Source organism: Oncorhynchus mykiss, chromosome 5 (assembly GCF_013265735.2).
Source record: "Oncorhynchus mykiss isolate Arlee chromosome 5, USDA_OmykA_1.1, whole genome shotgun sequence".
Lineage (NCBI taxonomy): Eukaryota > Metazoa > Chordata > Actinopteri > Salmoniformes > Salmonidae > Oncorhynchus > Oncorhynchus mykiss.
The window spans coordinates 43,798,009-43,810,617 of NC_048569.1; the positions used below are offsets into that span (position 1 = coordinate 43,798,009).

The 12,609-nt window shown below is 40.6% G+C and overlaps 1 protein-coding gene across 3 annotated transcripts in view; it reads right to left on the reverse strand.

Moving 5' to 3' along the window:
• Window positions 1-2,078: 2,078 nt before the first annotated feature.
• Window positions 2,079-12,609, reverse strand: part of LOC110523906 (contactin-associated protein-like 4) — a 197,274-nt gene continuing 186,743 nt past the window's right edge. For 2 of the 3 annotated variants that reach the window (XM_021603042.2, XM_036977628.1), the window contains 4 exons: window positions 12,011-12,098; window positions 6,824-7,042; window positions 6,276-6,347; window positions 2,079-4,026 (listed from right to left, as the gene is read on the reverse strand). In XM_021603042.2, coding sequence (XP_021458717.2) covers window positions 3,827-4,026; window positions 6,276-6,347; window positions 6,824-7,042; window positions 12,011-12,098 — 579 coding nt within the window. In that variant the 3' untranslated portion in view covers window positions 2,079-3,826. The remainder of the gene's footprint in view (window positions 4,027-6,275; window positions 6,348-6,823; window positions 7,043-12,010; window positions 12,099-12,609) is intronic. The other variant, XM_021603043.2, reaches the window with a different exon arrangement.

The following is a 12,609-nucleotide window of genomic DNA, read 5'->3' on the forward strand; positions in this document are numbered from 1 at the left end:
GAGTTTTTTATGCAGAACCCTTCATAGAGGGATCTAGTTAGGACCATATACAGGGGGTTCTTTGAAGAGCCCTACATAGAGGTTTCTGTGCAAAGGGTTCTACAAAGCACCAATAAGGGTTCCCCAAAGGGGACAAACCAAAGCACCTTTTTTCCAAGAGTGTAGTCGTAAAGATTTGTCATTCAGCTTTTAAAATGTATGAACTTTTATTGTGGAGTAAACACAACCAGCCATTATGTTTTCATCTGATTGTCAATCACTTAAAAGGGCTCCTTTACTAGGCTACCCGTGCAGGTTCATCCACTCACAACATATTTCCATCCTCCAAACAGTGGTGAATGGAAAGAGACATCTGCTACACAAAACACCACAAAGTGTAATGACATTTGGCGATTGTCATTAGGCCAGAATTTATGCATCCATTGCTGTCCGTGCGCGTCTCGGTGTGGGCCATTCATCTCTGCCTTGGCAAAATGTCAGTGTTCTCGTTTAGCCACATGGCATTTTGGAGGGTGGGCTATACCACCCGCTTTCAAATCCATTCGCTCATTTTTCAAGCCTCTGACATGCCTAATGATAAATCATAGTGTAATAGCCTACAGTTTTCTTAATAGTTTCACCATAGTTTCTGTGTACCTCACTGTCTTTCTTTATAACTTTACTTTTAGTTATATCAGACTTCATTTCATGCAATTTCTGCCCAGACAGATTGACACAGTCACAAGTAATTAAGCTACTATGTTCATAAATTGAACTTAATTTACTGTTAGTGTAACTGGTCTGGGCCTACAGTATGTTTGAATGCACTGCTTACCGCGCTTTCTGGCTTTGGACCTGCATTGTGTTGTGGTGCATGTAGATTGACTGGAACCAGGACACACTGCTAGTGGTTCTGGTCTTTTATTACTGGATGAGATGAAATACCTACAGTGAATAAATTGCAGTGCAAAGCCAATTACATTAAATGGCAAGCCTTTCCATGCTGCACACACCTCTCCTCAGCAAGCATCGAAGCAGACTCATATAATACATTTGTTAGAAAACATGAAAAGTATTTAATTATCTTAAGTACTATTATTCAAAAGTAATCAACAGTAATATTTTTGATAGCTACTAGCGTAGCTACTAGCTAGTTACTAACTAGCTCTGGTCCAGAGTGTTGCTAGTAGATTAAGAGAGTTAGTTACTAACTAGCTAGTTACTAACTAGTTACTAACTAGCTAGCTAGCTACGAGCTATGCCCTAGACCAGAGCTAGAGTGGACCAGAGTTACTAGCTATGCCCTGGACCAAAGCTAGTGTGGACCAGAGCTAGATACTAGTAACAGTAATATTCTTAGATAGTCTGAATAAAACAGTTCTGAATTACAAAAAAATACAGGTAAAGATGTTTTTACATTGGATAGGTGCAGCGAAATGTGATGTTTTTCAGGGTCAGCCATAGAAGTACAATACCCCTGTAGCAAATTAGGGTTCAGTGCCTTGCTCAAGGGCACATAAACATATTTTTCACCTTGTCATGGCCTTAAATACTTACTACACAACTTCTGCTTATTAGCCTCTATTATTGATAATTCTTCAGTAATTAATAATTGTTTCATAGCAAAAAAAGAAAATTCACATCACTTTACATCAGTATTTAGCAGCTACATACAAACTACTAACAGATTATTAACGTGTTCTTACCTGTTCATTGCAGTCTTATTCCCTTGTTGTCCAGACGTTACCGTTATTTCAGCACTGTAAACTGAAGTGCTACCATTTCATCAGATGTCTTCTCTTCTTCTCTGTCAGCGTCTCACAGATTACTTTCCTCTGATTATCCCCTTGTTACCTGTGAATCACTATGCCACCCGAACTGTCTGTCTGTCAGGCAAACCAAACCATGTATTTTCCTAGAGATTAGCATTTAAAAAAGTATTGAATACTTCTCCTGCGTCGTCATTAAAAGGAAGGTAACAATCAGACAGAATATTTTAGAGCAAGCCTTGTGTTTTGACTTCTGGATTTTCTGAGAACTTGATCTGTTAAAGGGGTCTACCTGCGGGAGGTAAGGAAGCGGTGTTTAAATGGTAATGCTTTATTTTTGTCCAGGATAATGCAGAGAAAGCACATAAAATTACAGGTAATGCTTGCAAAGGAACTGTCTGAAGTACAGAAAAGTCCCCCCCCCCCCCCCCAAAATGGAACATAATACTGTATTAACATACAAGTTTTGTCAGTGGAATTTTCGTTATTGTTATTTGTTCAATTATCATTGCTATGCAGGGTGCAAATTGTAGGGGGGATGGGGTGGGATTCCCCCCCACCCCCCACCCCTCTGCTTGAGTCATACCCATTTCTAAAGGGTTATATGTATTTTGGTAGATTGGTTTGATCTGATGCTTTTACTGTGGTACCAGAGAAAGTTGGTGTGCCATATTGGAAATATGTAAATACACAGTACTATATGTGGAGTGTACTTTAGAGGGATTCTGCATGGCTCAGACATGTTAACACTACATGAAGCCAACATTCATCAATATAATAGCAAAATATTTTCAACTCAATAGTCCAAACATTTATTTTCATCTTCATAACCATACTGCAGGTACATATAAATCCCTCTAGTGTATGTTATTATCATCTTTTAGGTATTGTATCACCGGAGAAGAATATTAGACAGCAATTGTTATAAAGACATTAATTAATTCAACATTTACATTTTTAAGAATATTTACAGTCCCATGAATGACAGTATCAACACCTTTCAATGTCTATATCATTAACACTTCTGTGTCATATCACCAGTACCTGTACTGAACAAAAATATATACACAACATGCAACAATTTCATTGATTTTACTGAGTTACAGTTCATATGAGAAAATCAGTCAATTTAAATAAATTCATTCGTCCCTAATCTCTGGATTTCACATAACCCGGGAATACAGATATGCATCTTTTGGTCACAGATACATTTAAAAAAAAATGGGCCTCAGGATCTCTTCACGGTATTTTGTTGCATTCAAATTGCCACTTGATAAAATACAATTGTGTTCGTTGTCCGTAGTTTATGCCCGCCTATACCATAATTCCACCATCACAATGGAGCACTCTGTTCACAACGTTGACATCAGCAAACTGCTTGCACACACGATGCCATACACATGCTCTGCGGTTGTGAGGCTGGTTGAACGTACTGTAAATTCTTCAAAAGTGATGTTGGAGGCAACTTATTGTTGAGAAATGAACATTAAATGCCAATTGCACACTCCCTCAAAACTTGAGACATCTGTGGCATTGTGTTATGTGACAAAACTGCACATCTTAGTGGCCTTTTATTGTCCCAAAGTGCACCTGTGTAATAATCATGCGGTTTAATCAGCTTCTTGATATGCCACACCTGTCAGGTGAATGGTTTATCTTGACAAAAGAGAAATGCTCATTAACAGGGAAGTAAACAAAGTTGTGCACATTTCAGAGAAACAAGCTTTTTGTGCGTATGGAACATTTATGGGCTCTTATTTCAGCTCATGAAACATGGGACCAACACTTTACACGTTGTGTTTATATTTTTGTTCAGTGTAGTATATAAAAAAACAACACCCAGTAAAACAAGAAAAAACAATACATGGACGAATTGATCGGATATTTTTTTTATCTTCTCCACATTTTGGCCAGCCATCTTGTTTTGACTGTTGCTGAGGGTCTTTTACTGCATGTGTGTGTAATGCATTGTGAATGTAATTAATGTCTCTAGGGCTTGGAAGGCATTTCTGTACTTCCTTAATCAGATTCACTGGATAAGTCAAAAATTGAGAAAGTCCGGGGGTGGACAGATGGAGCTATATGAAATACTCCTTTTGGTTTTCACTTAGTACGTTCTGTGAGGTGGGCTCGCTGTGGAAAGGGTACTCAGGACTGTCTGCCTCAGGTTTGATGCTTTTGGGTTCTTGGCTGTGGAACGTCTCTTTCCGTCGATACAGGAACCTTACCATTACTGCCAACGCAGACAGAATCACAAATATCACTACAGCAATCACACCTGCAGAGGAGTACAAAATATTAAGTTACGAAACAAGAAAAGGGCACTTATTTCGAATCAAAATGAATTCACATTCACTATTCCTTATGTTGTTACAGAAAAAAATGCACTTTGACAAGAGAATAGTTTTTTTGGGAGAACAACTAAAGAATTCTAACTAGCAACCAATTATGATACATTGTGTAACTGTGACATCTGCATGGGTTTCAGAAGCAAAGACAGAGAAAGCACAGTGGCTTTGAGACCACATGAATGCCTTTCTCAACTCCACGTTTTGCTCTGTGAAATCTGTCTATGGCATGGGAGCCTTAACAGAAATAATATGGCAATGTATCCTGTGGGTATTTCATTGCTATTACCCAGCCTGTCTGATTTCTGTTGCTAATCTAAACTCTAAAAAGGCATTACGCAAGCTTCTGAAAGCCGTGGTTCCTCTCTGTGCAAGGCACGGCACAAAGAAATCCAGTTCAATTCTCGCAAATGTCGCAGGCATTCATTTCATAAACCTTAGCTACAGTCCTTGTACACTGCTATGCTATGCATGGTGCATTTCATTATCAAGAGAAAATTATATATCATATTAGAAAGCCAGAGTACGGCCAGACCCAATTCAATGGTATATTACAGTGGTTTTAAAATGACAAAGTATCTGAAGATAGCTGTAAAAAGTTCCTTAATCAGCAAATAATTTATTTAAACGTTTAATTAGTTTTGGTGTCCTTTGTGCATTTGGCACTGAATCAGCCTGTATAAGGACGACTTTGAACTACTTTCTACATTCCAGCAATTGTAACGGATGGGAATTAATCAACCTTGACTTTGAGTCTGTGGCGATGGTCGCTTACAAGTTTTTGTGATGTGATGCTGCAAATATGCCATATCAATTGCTGAAATATTTCATTTATTTAATTAAAATTGGAATTATACAGTGTTGTCTCTGAGAAAAACTAATACAGTGCCCTCTGTAATTATTGGGACAGTGAAGCATTTTTTCTTATTTTGGCTCTATACTCCAAAAGTTTGGATTTGAACTCAAAACATGATTTGTGGTTAAAGTGCAGACTGTCAGCTTTAATTTGAGGGTATTGTCATCTATTTCGGGTATAGAAACTACAGCACTTTTTGTGCATAGTGCACCCATTTTAGGGGAGCAAAAGTATTGGGACAAATTCACTTATTTGTGTATTCAAGTAGTAAAAAATGATATTTGTTCCAATATTCATAGCACCCAATGATTACATCAAGCTTGTCACTCTACACATTTGTTGGATGCATTTGCTCTTTGTTTTGGTTGTGTTTAAGATTATTTTGTGCCCAATAGAAATGAATGCTAAATATTGTATTGTGTCATTTTGGAGTAACTTTTATTGTAAATAACAATGGAATGTGTTTATAAACACTTCTACATTAAATGTGGCTGCTATCGTGATCTCAGATCATCCTGAATGAATCGTGAATAATGATGAGTTAGAAAGTTACAGTCGCACAAATATCATACCCCCAAGAACCTCGCACCGCATTTTTTTGAGGGGTATGATATTATGTCCATCAGCAACTTTCTCACTCATTATGTAATTTGTAAACGGTTCACCAAATTTGGATGAAAATTAAAGCTGACAGTCTGCACTTTAACCTCATAGCCATTGTTTGATTTCCCTTTTGAAATGCTTCTTGTTTTAAGAAGAAAAAAATGCTTCAGTGTCCCAAAATTACAGAGTGTATTTTGCAAGTGAGCCTGGTATTATCAACGTTCTCTATTTTTATTTAATTGGTAGTAGTTACAGTCTTGTCACATCGCCCGTACGGTCACGGGAGAGGCAAGCCGTACTTCTTCTTGACACAATGCCCATCCAACCCGGAAGCCAGCCGCACCAATGTGTCGGAAGAAACACCATACACCTGACGACCTGGTCAGCGTGCACTGCAGCCGGCCCACCACAGGAGTTGCTAGTGCGCGATGAGACAAGGATTTCCCTGCCGGCCAAACCCTCCCTAACCCGGACGACTCTGTGCCAATTGTGTGCCTCCCCATGTGTCTCCCGGTCGCGGCCGGCTGCAACAGAGCCTGGACTCGAACCCAGAATCTCTGGAGGCACAGCTAGCACTGCGGTGCAGTGCCTCAGACCACTGCGCCACCCGGGAGGACAAACATTCTCTATTTTGACCAGGATAATTTAATACCTGCCATTATGTTGTTTCACTAAATACAACTATGGTTTATTGTGACATGAGAAACATGTTCCTGTTACCTCCAATCAATGCAGAGTCACTCTTGATTGCGTTAACTATAGGCTCACCAGTACCTACTGTACCTGAATGGTCTACAACAGAGAGATGCACAGAAAGACAGAGAGCGAGAGACAGCAGAAAAATAAATAGAGATAGAGGAGAAAATGAAGGATAAGAAAGACAAAAGAGAGAGAGAGGGAATCAGTAGCAGAAGTCATCATCAGTCTATGCAGGGTTCATTTAATACTACGCCCTCAGTCATAAACTGCATGAGGATGCCCACGAAAGAAAGATGATGCAAATGAGAAATCTCTCTCGTAGAAATTAATTAACTAATCTGCCACAGTGTAATCAGTTCCATTCTCAGTTAATGATCAAGGAAGATGGTGTACTCATTAAATGGGCCCTTGATAAAGTTTGAAAAGCAGTTCAGAAAAAAAGAGGAGATTCTCAAGTGGAGTTAAAGCAAAACAAAAAGCACTCAAACAGAAAGAGAGAGAGTCCCGCCCTTCACCAAAGACTCCACCCACCAGAATAGCTAAGGATAACTTGAATCCTCCTCTCTTACCTGATAGGGGGTGTGTGGTTTCGGCTGGGTAGGTATTGGCTGGAGATGAGGAACCACAGGTGGACTCAGCTAGGGGTCCTGTCACTATGACTGGGCTGGTGTTTGGGTAGAGTAGCGCTGCCTTCAGTGGAGTGATGGAGTTAAACTGGACCACCGACAGACAGCCACTGAAACCCAGGGAGTTTAGCCTGGCAATCTCTGGATCCAGCTCACCAGACTCTTAACACACAAACGCATACGCACGCACGCACACACAAAAATGCAGAAACAGTCAGTGAGATCCGGTATAGTGATCGTCTAGGGTAAAAGGAGTAGGATCCACTGCTCTCTCTCAGTGTATTATTGATTGATTTGGCAGATAGTCTAATTCATTGACAGCTAACAATAGCCGCTACTCCCCCTATTGACATTTCCCCCCCAACGGTCACTTACCTTACATGCTGCTCCTCCTAGGGACATCCTCCCCCCACATCAACGATATTCAACACTATTGTAGTTGTTAATATGTATATTATAGATATTTTTCTTTCAGTTGGTCCCCACACATCCTCATCGGTCATGCTGCTCCCTTTATGGTCACCCCCCCCCCCCCCCCCCCCCCTCCCCTCAACAGTCTAATCTGCCTCCACCCCAATGGACGTTTATTTATTAATCACTGCCACAGTTGTTATGATGTATTATTTTATTTCATTTAGTCCTGCATGTTCGAGCTCAGAGCCTAAGATTTTCACTGGACACTGCAATCACACCTGCAACCCTGTACTATTAAACACTCTTAATCTGAATCTAGACATAAAGAAGATTATGAGAGACTCCAGAAACACTGCCTCCATTTGACTGGCTTGGATCCAGTGAAACCCTATGTTTGCCAGGGAAACTGGGTTACTGCCTCTTCCAAATGACAATGACTATGAATTTTTATGATGGGAATTTGCATGGTTATAAGTGCTCTTAAAGGCAGTGAGCTGATGGCATTGTACAGCATCACGTTGTATCACACTGCTACTGTATCCTGAAGGTATCCTTCCTTCTTACAACAGCCAGATAGCTATTTCTCCTGTCAGACCTCATTGATATACTCTCATCTTTCTCTCTCCTTCTTTCTCTGACTCTCTCCTACTCACTCTCCCTCTCTCTGCCTTTATCCCCTCTCTCGCTCACTCACTCTCTGAGTGGCTCTCTCTTTATCGCTCCCTCTCTACCTATCTCTCTCCCTTTCCCCTCCCCTCTCTCTCTAAGTCTCATTGTGACTCTCCCTGTCTCTCTCCTACTCCTTTCTCTCCCTCTCTCTACCCCATTCCCCCTCTCCTACTCCTCTCACCCTCCCCTCTGCATTCATTACAGGTCAATTTGTTAGTGTGATTGATGACAGGTGTTGCTGGGAAGGACACTGAAACCACTTCCATGCCAGCTCTTTGATCCTGATATGACACACAGACTGCGGCAGGGTGGAGGGGTTAGAGAAGAGCGAGGACCTGGTCACGTGTTAACATGGTTCAGGTCATCTGAGATACACTACACTCCCATAGAGCTCCGTCTCTCTCTCTCTCTCTGTGTGTGTGTGTGTGTGTGTGTGTGTGTGTGTGTGTGTGTGTGTGTGTGTGTGTGTGTGTGTGTGTGTGTGTGTGTGTGTGTGTGTGTGTCAAATCAAATTGTATTTGCCACATGCGCTGAAGACAACAGTTGTCGACCTTACCGTGAAATTCTTACTTACAATCCCTTAACCAACAACGCAGTTTTAAGAAAAACAAGAGTTCAGAAAATATTAAAGGACTGTCTGCCTCAGGTTTGAAAAAAACTAAAGTAGAAAAAAGTAACACAGTAAAATAACAATAACAAGGCCATATACAGGGGGTACCAGTACCGAGTCAATGTTCAGGGGTACAGGTAAGACTGAGGTAATATGTACATGTACAGTAACAGTCAAAAGTTTGGACACACATACTCATTCAAGGGTTTTTCTTTATTTTTACTATTTTCTACATTGTAAAATAATAGTGAAGACATCAAAACTATGAAATAACACACATGGAATCATGTAGTAACCAAAAAAGTGTAAAAAAATATTTTATTTTTGAGATTTATAAAAGTAGCCACCCTTTGCCTTGATGACAGCTTTGCACACTTGGCATTCTCTAAACCAGCTTCATGAGGTAGTCAATTGGAATGCATTTCAATTAACAAGTGTGCCTTCTTAAAGTTAAATAGTGGAATTTATTTCCTTTTTAATGCGTTTGAGCCAAACAGCTGTGTTGTGACAAGGTCGGGGTGGTATACAGAAGATTGCTCTATTTTGTAAAAGACCAACTCCATATTATGGCAAGAACAGCTCAAATAAGCAAAGAGAAACAACAGTCCATCATTAGACATGAAGGTCAGTCAATCTGGAAACTTTTTAAGTTTCTTCAAGTGCAGTCGCAAAAACGATCAAGCGATATGATTAAACTGGCTCTCATGAGGACCGCCACAGGAAAGGAAGACCCAGAGTTACCTAGGAAATATGATGGTGTGGGAGTGCTTTGCTGGTGACAATGCTAGTGATTAATTTAGTAGGCACACTTAACCAGCATGGCTACCACAGCATTCTGCAGCAATACGCCATCCCATCTGGTTTGCACTTAGTGGGACTATCATTTGTTTTTCAACAGGACAATGACCCAAATCACACCTCCAGGCTGTGTAAGGGCTATTTGACCAAGAGGGAAAGTGATGGAATGCTGCATCAGATGACTTGGCCTCCACAATCACCTGACCTTAACCCAATTGAGATGATTTGGGATGAGTTGGACCTCAAAGTGAAGGATAAGCAGCCAACAAGTGCTCAGCATATGTGGGAACTCCTTCAAGACTGTTGGAAAAGCATTACAGGTGAAGCCGGTTGAGAGAATGCCAATAGTGTGCAAAGCTGTCATCAAGGCAAAGGGTGGCTACTTTGAAGAATATAAAATATAACATTTATTTTAAATTGTTTAACACTTTTTTGGTTACTACATGATTCCATGTGTGTTATTTCATAGTTTTGATGTCTTCACTAATATGCTACAATGTAGGAAATAGACAAATAAAGAAAAACCCTTGAATGAGTAGGTGTGTCCAAACTTTTGACTGGTACTGTAGGTAGGGGTAAAGTGACTATTCATAGATAATAAACAGCAAGTAGCAGCAGCTAATGCAGGCGTTAATGCAAATAGTCCGATTAGCCATTTGATTAATTGTTCAACAGTCGTATGGCTTGGGTGTACAGTAGAAGCTGTAGGGAGCATTTTGGACCTAGACTTGGCGCTCCGGTACCGCTTACTGCGAGGTAGCAGGGAATACAGTCTGTGACTTGGGTGACTGGAGGCTTTGACTTTGATTTTGGAGCCTTCCTCTGTCACCGCCTGGTATAGAGGTCCTGGATGGCAGGAAGCTTGGCCGTATGCACTACCCTCTGTAGTGCCTTGTGGTCGGATGCCGTGCAGTTGCCATACCAGGCAGTGATGCAACCATGCTCTCGATGGTGCAGCTGTATAACTTTTTGAGGATCTGAGGACCCATGCCAAATATTCTGGTCTCCTGAGTGGGAATAGGCATTGTTGTGCCCTCTTCACGACTGTCTTGGTGTCCTTGGCCCATGATAGCTTGTTGTTGATTTGGACACCAAGGAACTTGCTCCACTACAGCTACTACTCGACCTGCTCCACTACAGCCGCTCGATGTGAATGGGGGAGTGCTCGGCCCTCCTTTTCCTGTAGTCTATAATCATCTCCTTTGTCTTGACCACGTTGAGGGAGAGGTTGTTGTCCTGGAACCACACTGTCAGGTCTCTGACCTGCTCCCTATAGGCTGTCTCATTGTTGTCGGTGATCAGGCCTAACACCGCTGTGTTGTCGGCAAACTTAATGATGATTTTGAAGTCGTGCTTGGCCACGCAGTCGTGGGTGAACAGGGAGTACAGGAGGGGATTAAGCACACACCCCTGAAAGGCTCCCGTGTTGAGGATCAGCGTGGCAGATGTGTTATAGGCTACCCTTACCACATGGCGGCAGCCTGTCAGGAAGTCCAGGATCCAGTTGTGGAGGGAGGTGTTAAGCTCCAGTGTCCTTAGCTTAGTGATGAGCTTTGTGGGCACTATGGTGTTAAAACACTGAGCTGTGTCTGTGTGCGTGTGTGTGGTGTGTGTGTCCCACATGACCAGAGAGCAGACCCCTTAGCCCCACATGTCATTATAGCCCAGAGCTATACTGGATTATTCCGATTTTAGACTAATGGAGCTTCTTGAAAGGTCATAAAGAAGTCAATAACAATGTCACAGTAGCTACTGTATGACTTTGTCATTGTGACATTCTTGACATTGTCACAGATGAATTGAAATGGTTTGCATCTGACATACACTGTAGGTTGGCCTAGTATGAGAGCATTATTTTACTTGTTTTGTTTGTTAAAATGTTTCAGAATGCAACTGCTGTATTTGCATCTGTTCCTTTCAATCATTCCTCATTACTATTGAAAACAGACGTCCTATTTTGAAGCAAATACATTGGTATTAGACCTGCATAAAGTGCCCTATTTCTGAAGCAGGTGATAGACAATAACAATGCATAAAGCCGATATTATTCAGACTTTAAGTAAACAGACATGCACCAATCATAACATGTCATGTCGAATTTTGATTGCCTGACTGAACAAACAATACTGTAATACATGTGCATTTGCCCCAGCAGTTTATCATCCTCCTACATAGCACTAAAAGTCACGTAATAATACAGAATGATTCCACTCATATTTCTATTTTATATAAAAGCTTCTGGTGAGTGGGATTGTAACCAGCTCTTTAGTCCTGTGTTCGACAGACACGGCCAAACACCTTTCAGCATTCTTTTTTCAATGGCTTTCTCCTTCATCATTTTAATAATCCTGTCGTACAGATGTAGGGTCTTTATTTGAGCCAGTTTTCTACAGCATAAAAATAATCATGCAGCAACAGGAAATGTGAATTATTATGTGGATTATAATTAATGGCCATTTTTTTTGTAAGGGTTGATACATTTTTCATTAAGTCTTTTTCATGTTAAAGTGGAAATTACAATCTTTTGAAGCCTGTTTAAACTTCGAATACACTAGAAGTTTGCATTTCCTGCTGTGCAGGAAAATTATCAGCAACAAAAGAGTGATCAAATTAAGATCGTACATCGGTATATTTCTCACCTTGCACTTTCCCAAGGACAACTGACTTGATAGCATTGAATTCTGTATCAGATGTGAGATTGAAGTCTTCCCTTCTGTGCTGGTCAATCTAAAAAAAAAAAAGCAAAATAGAACCTGTAAACACTTTGTTGAATAGTCAAATTGGGGATGAAAAAAAAAGACAATTTACACTTTCATGTTTCAGATGATGGAGAATGTACTCTTCCATTTAGAGTGTTTTAATTAAACCCTGCTCTTCAAAGTACTTTAAACACATCATCGCTTGGCTGTTCAGTCTCTGCCATTCAAATAAAAAAGGAAAGTAGTACTAGAGCTTGGACAGATTTTCGAGTTGAACTTACATTATTGAAAATGTGATTACTACTCGAAGTGTACACTAATTGATGCAGTTTAGCTGAGAATGCCAAACAGTAGCTTAACAAAATAGATTTTTGCTGTTGTTGACGTAGTCAGACTCGAACATGTTGTTGGGTGGTCAGAAGCATGGAAGTAAACACTTACGAGTGTTGTCCACTATGAGAATAATATGGAAGTCTAGTGCATTACAATATTCCCACATATTGGACATGCACTCTTTCATTACGAGGTGCATAAATGGG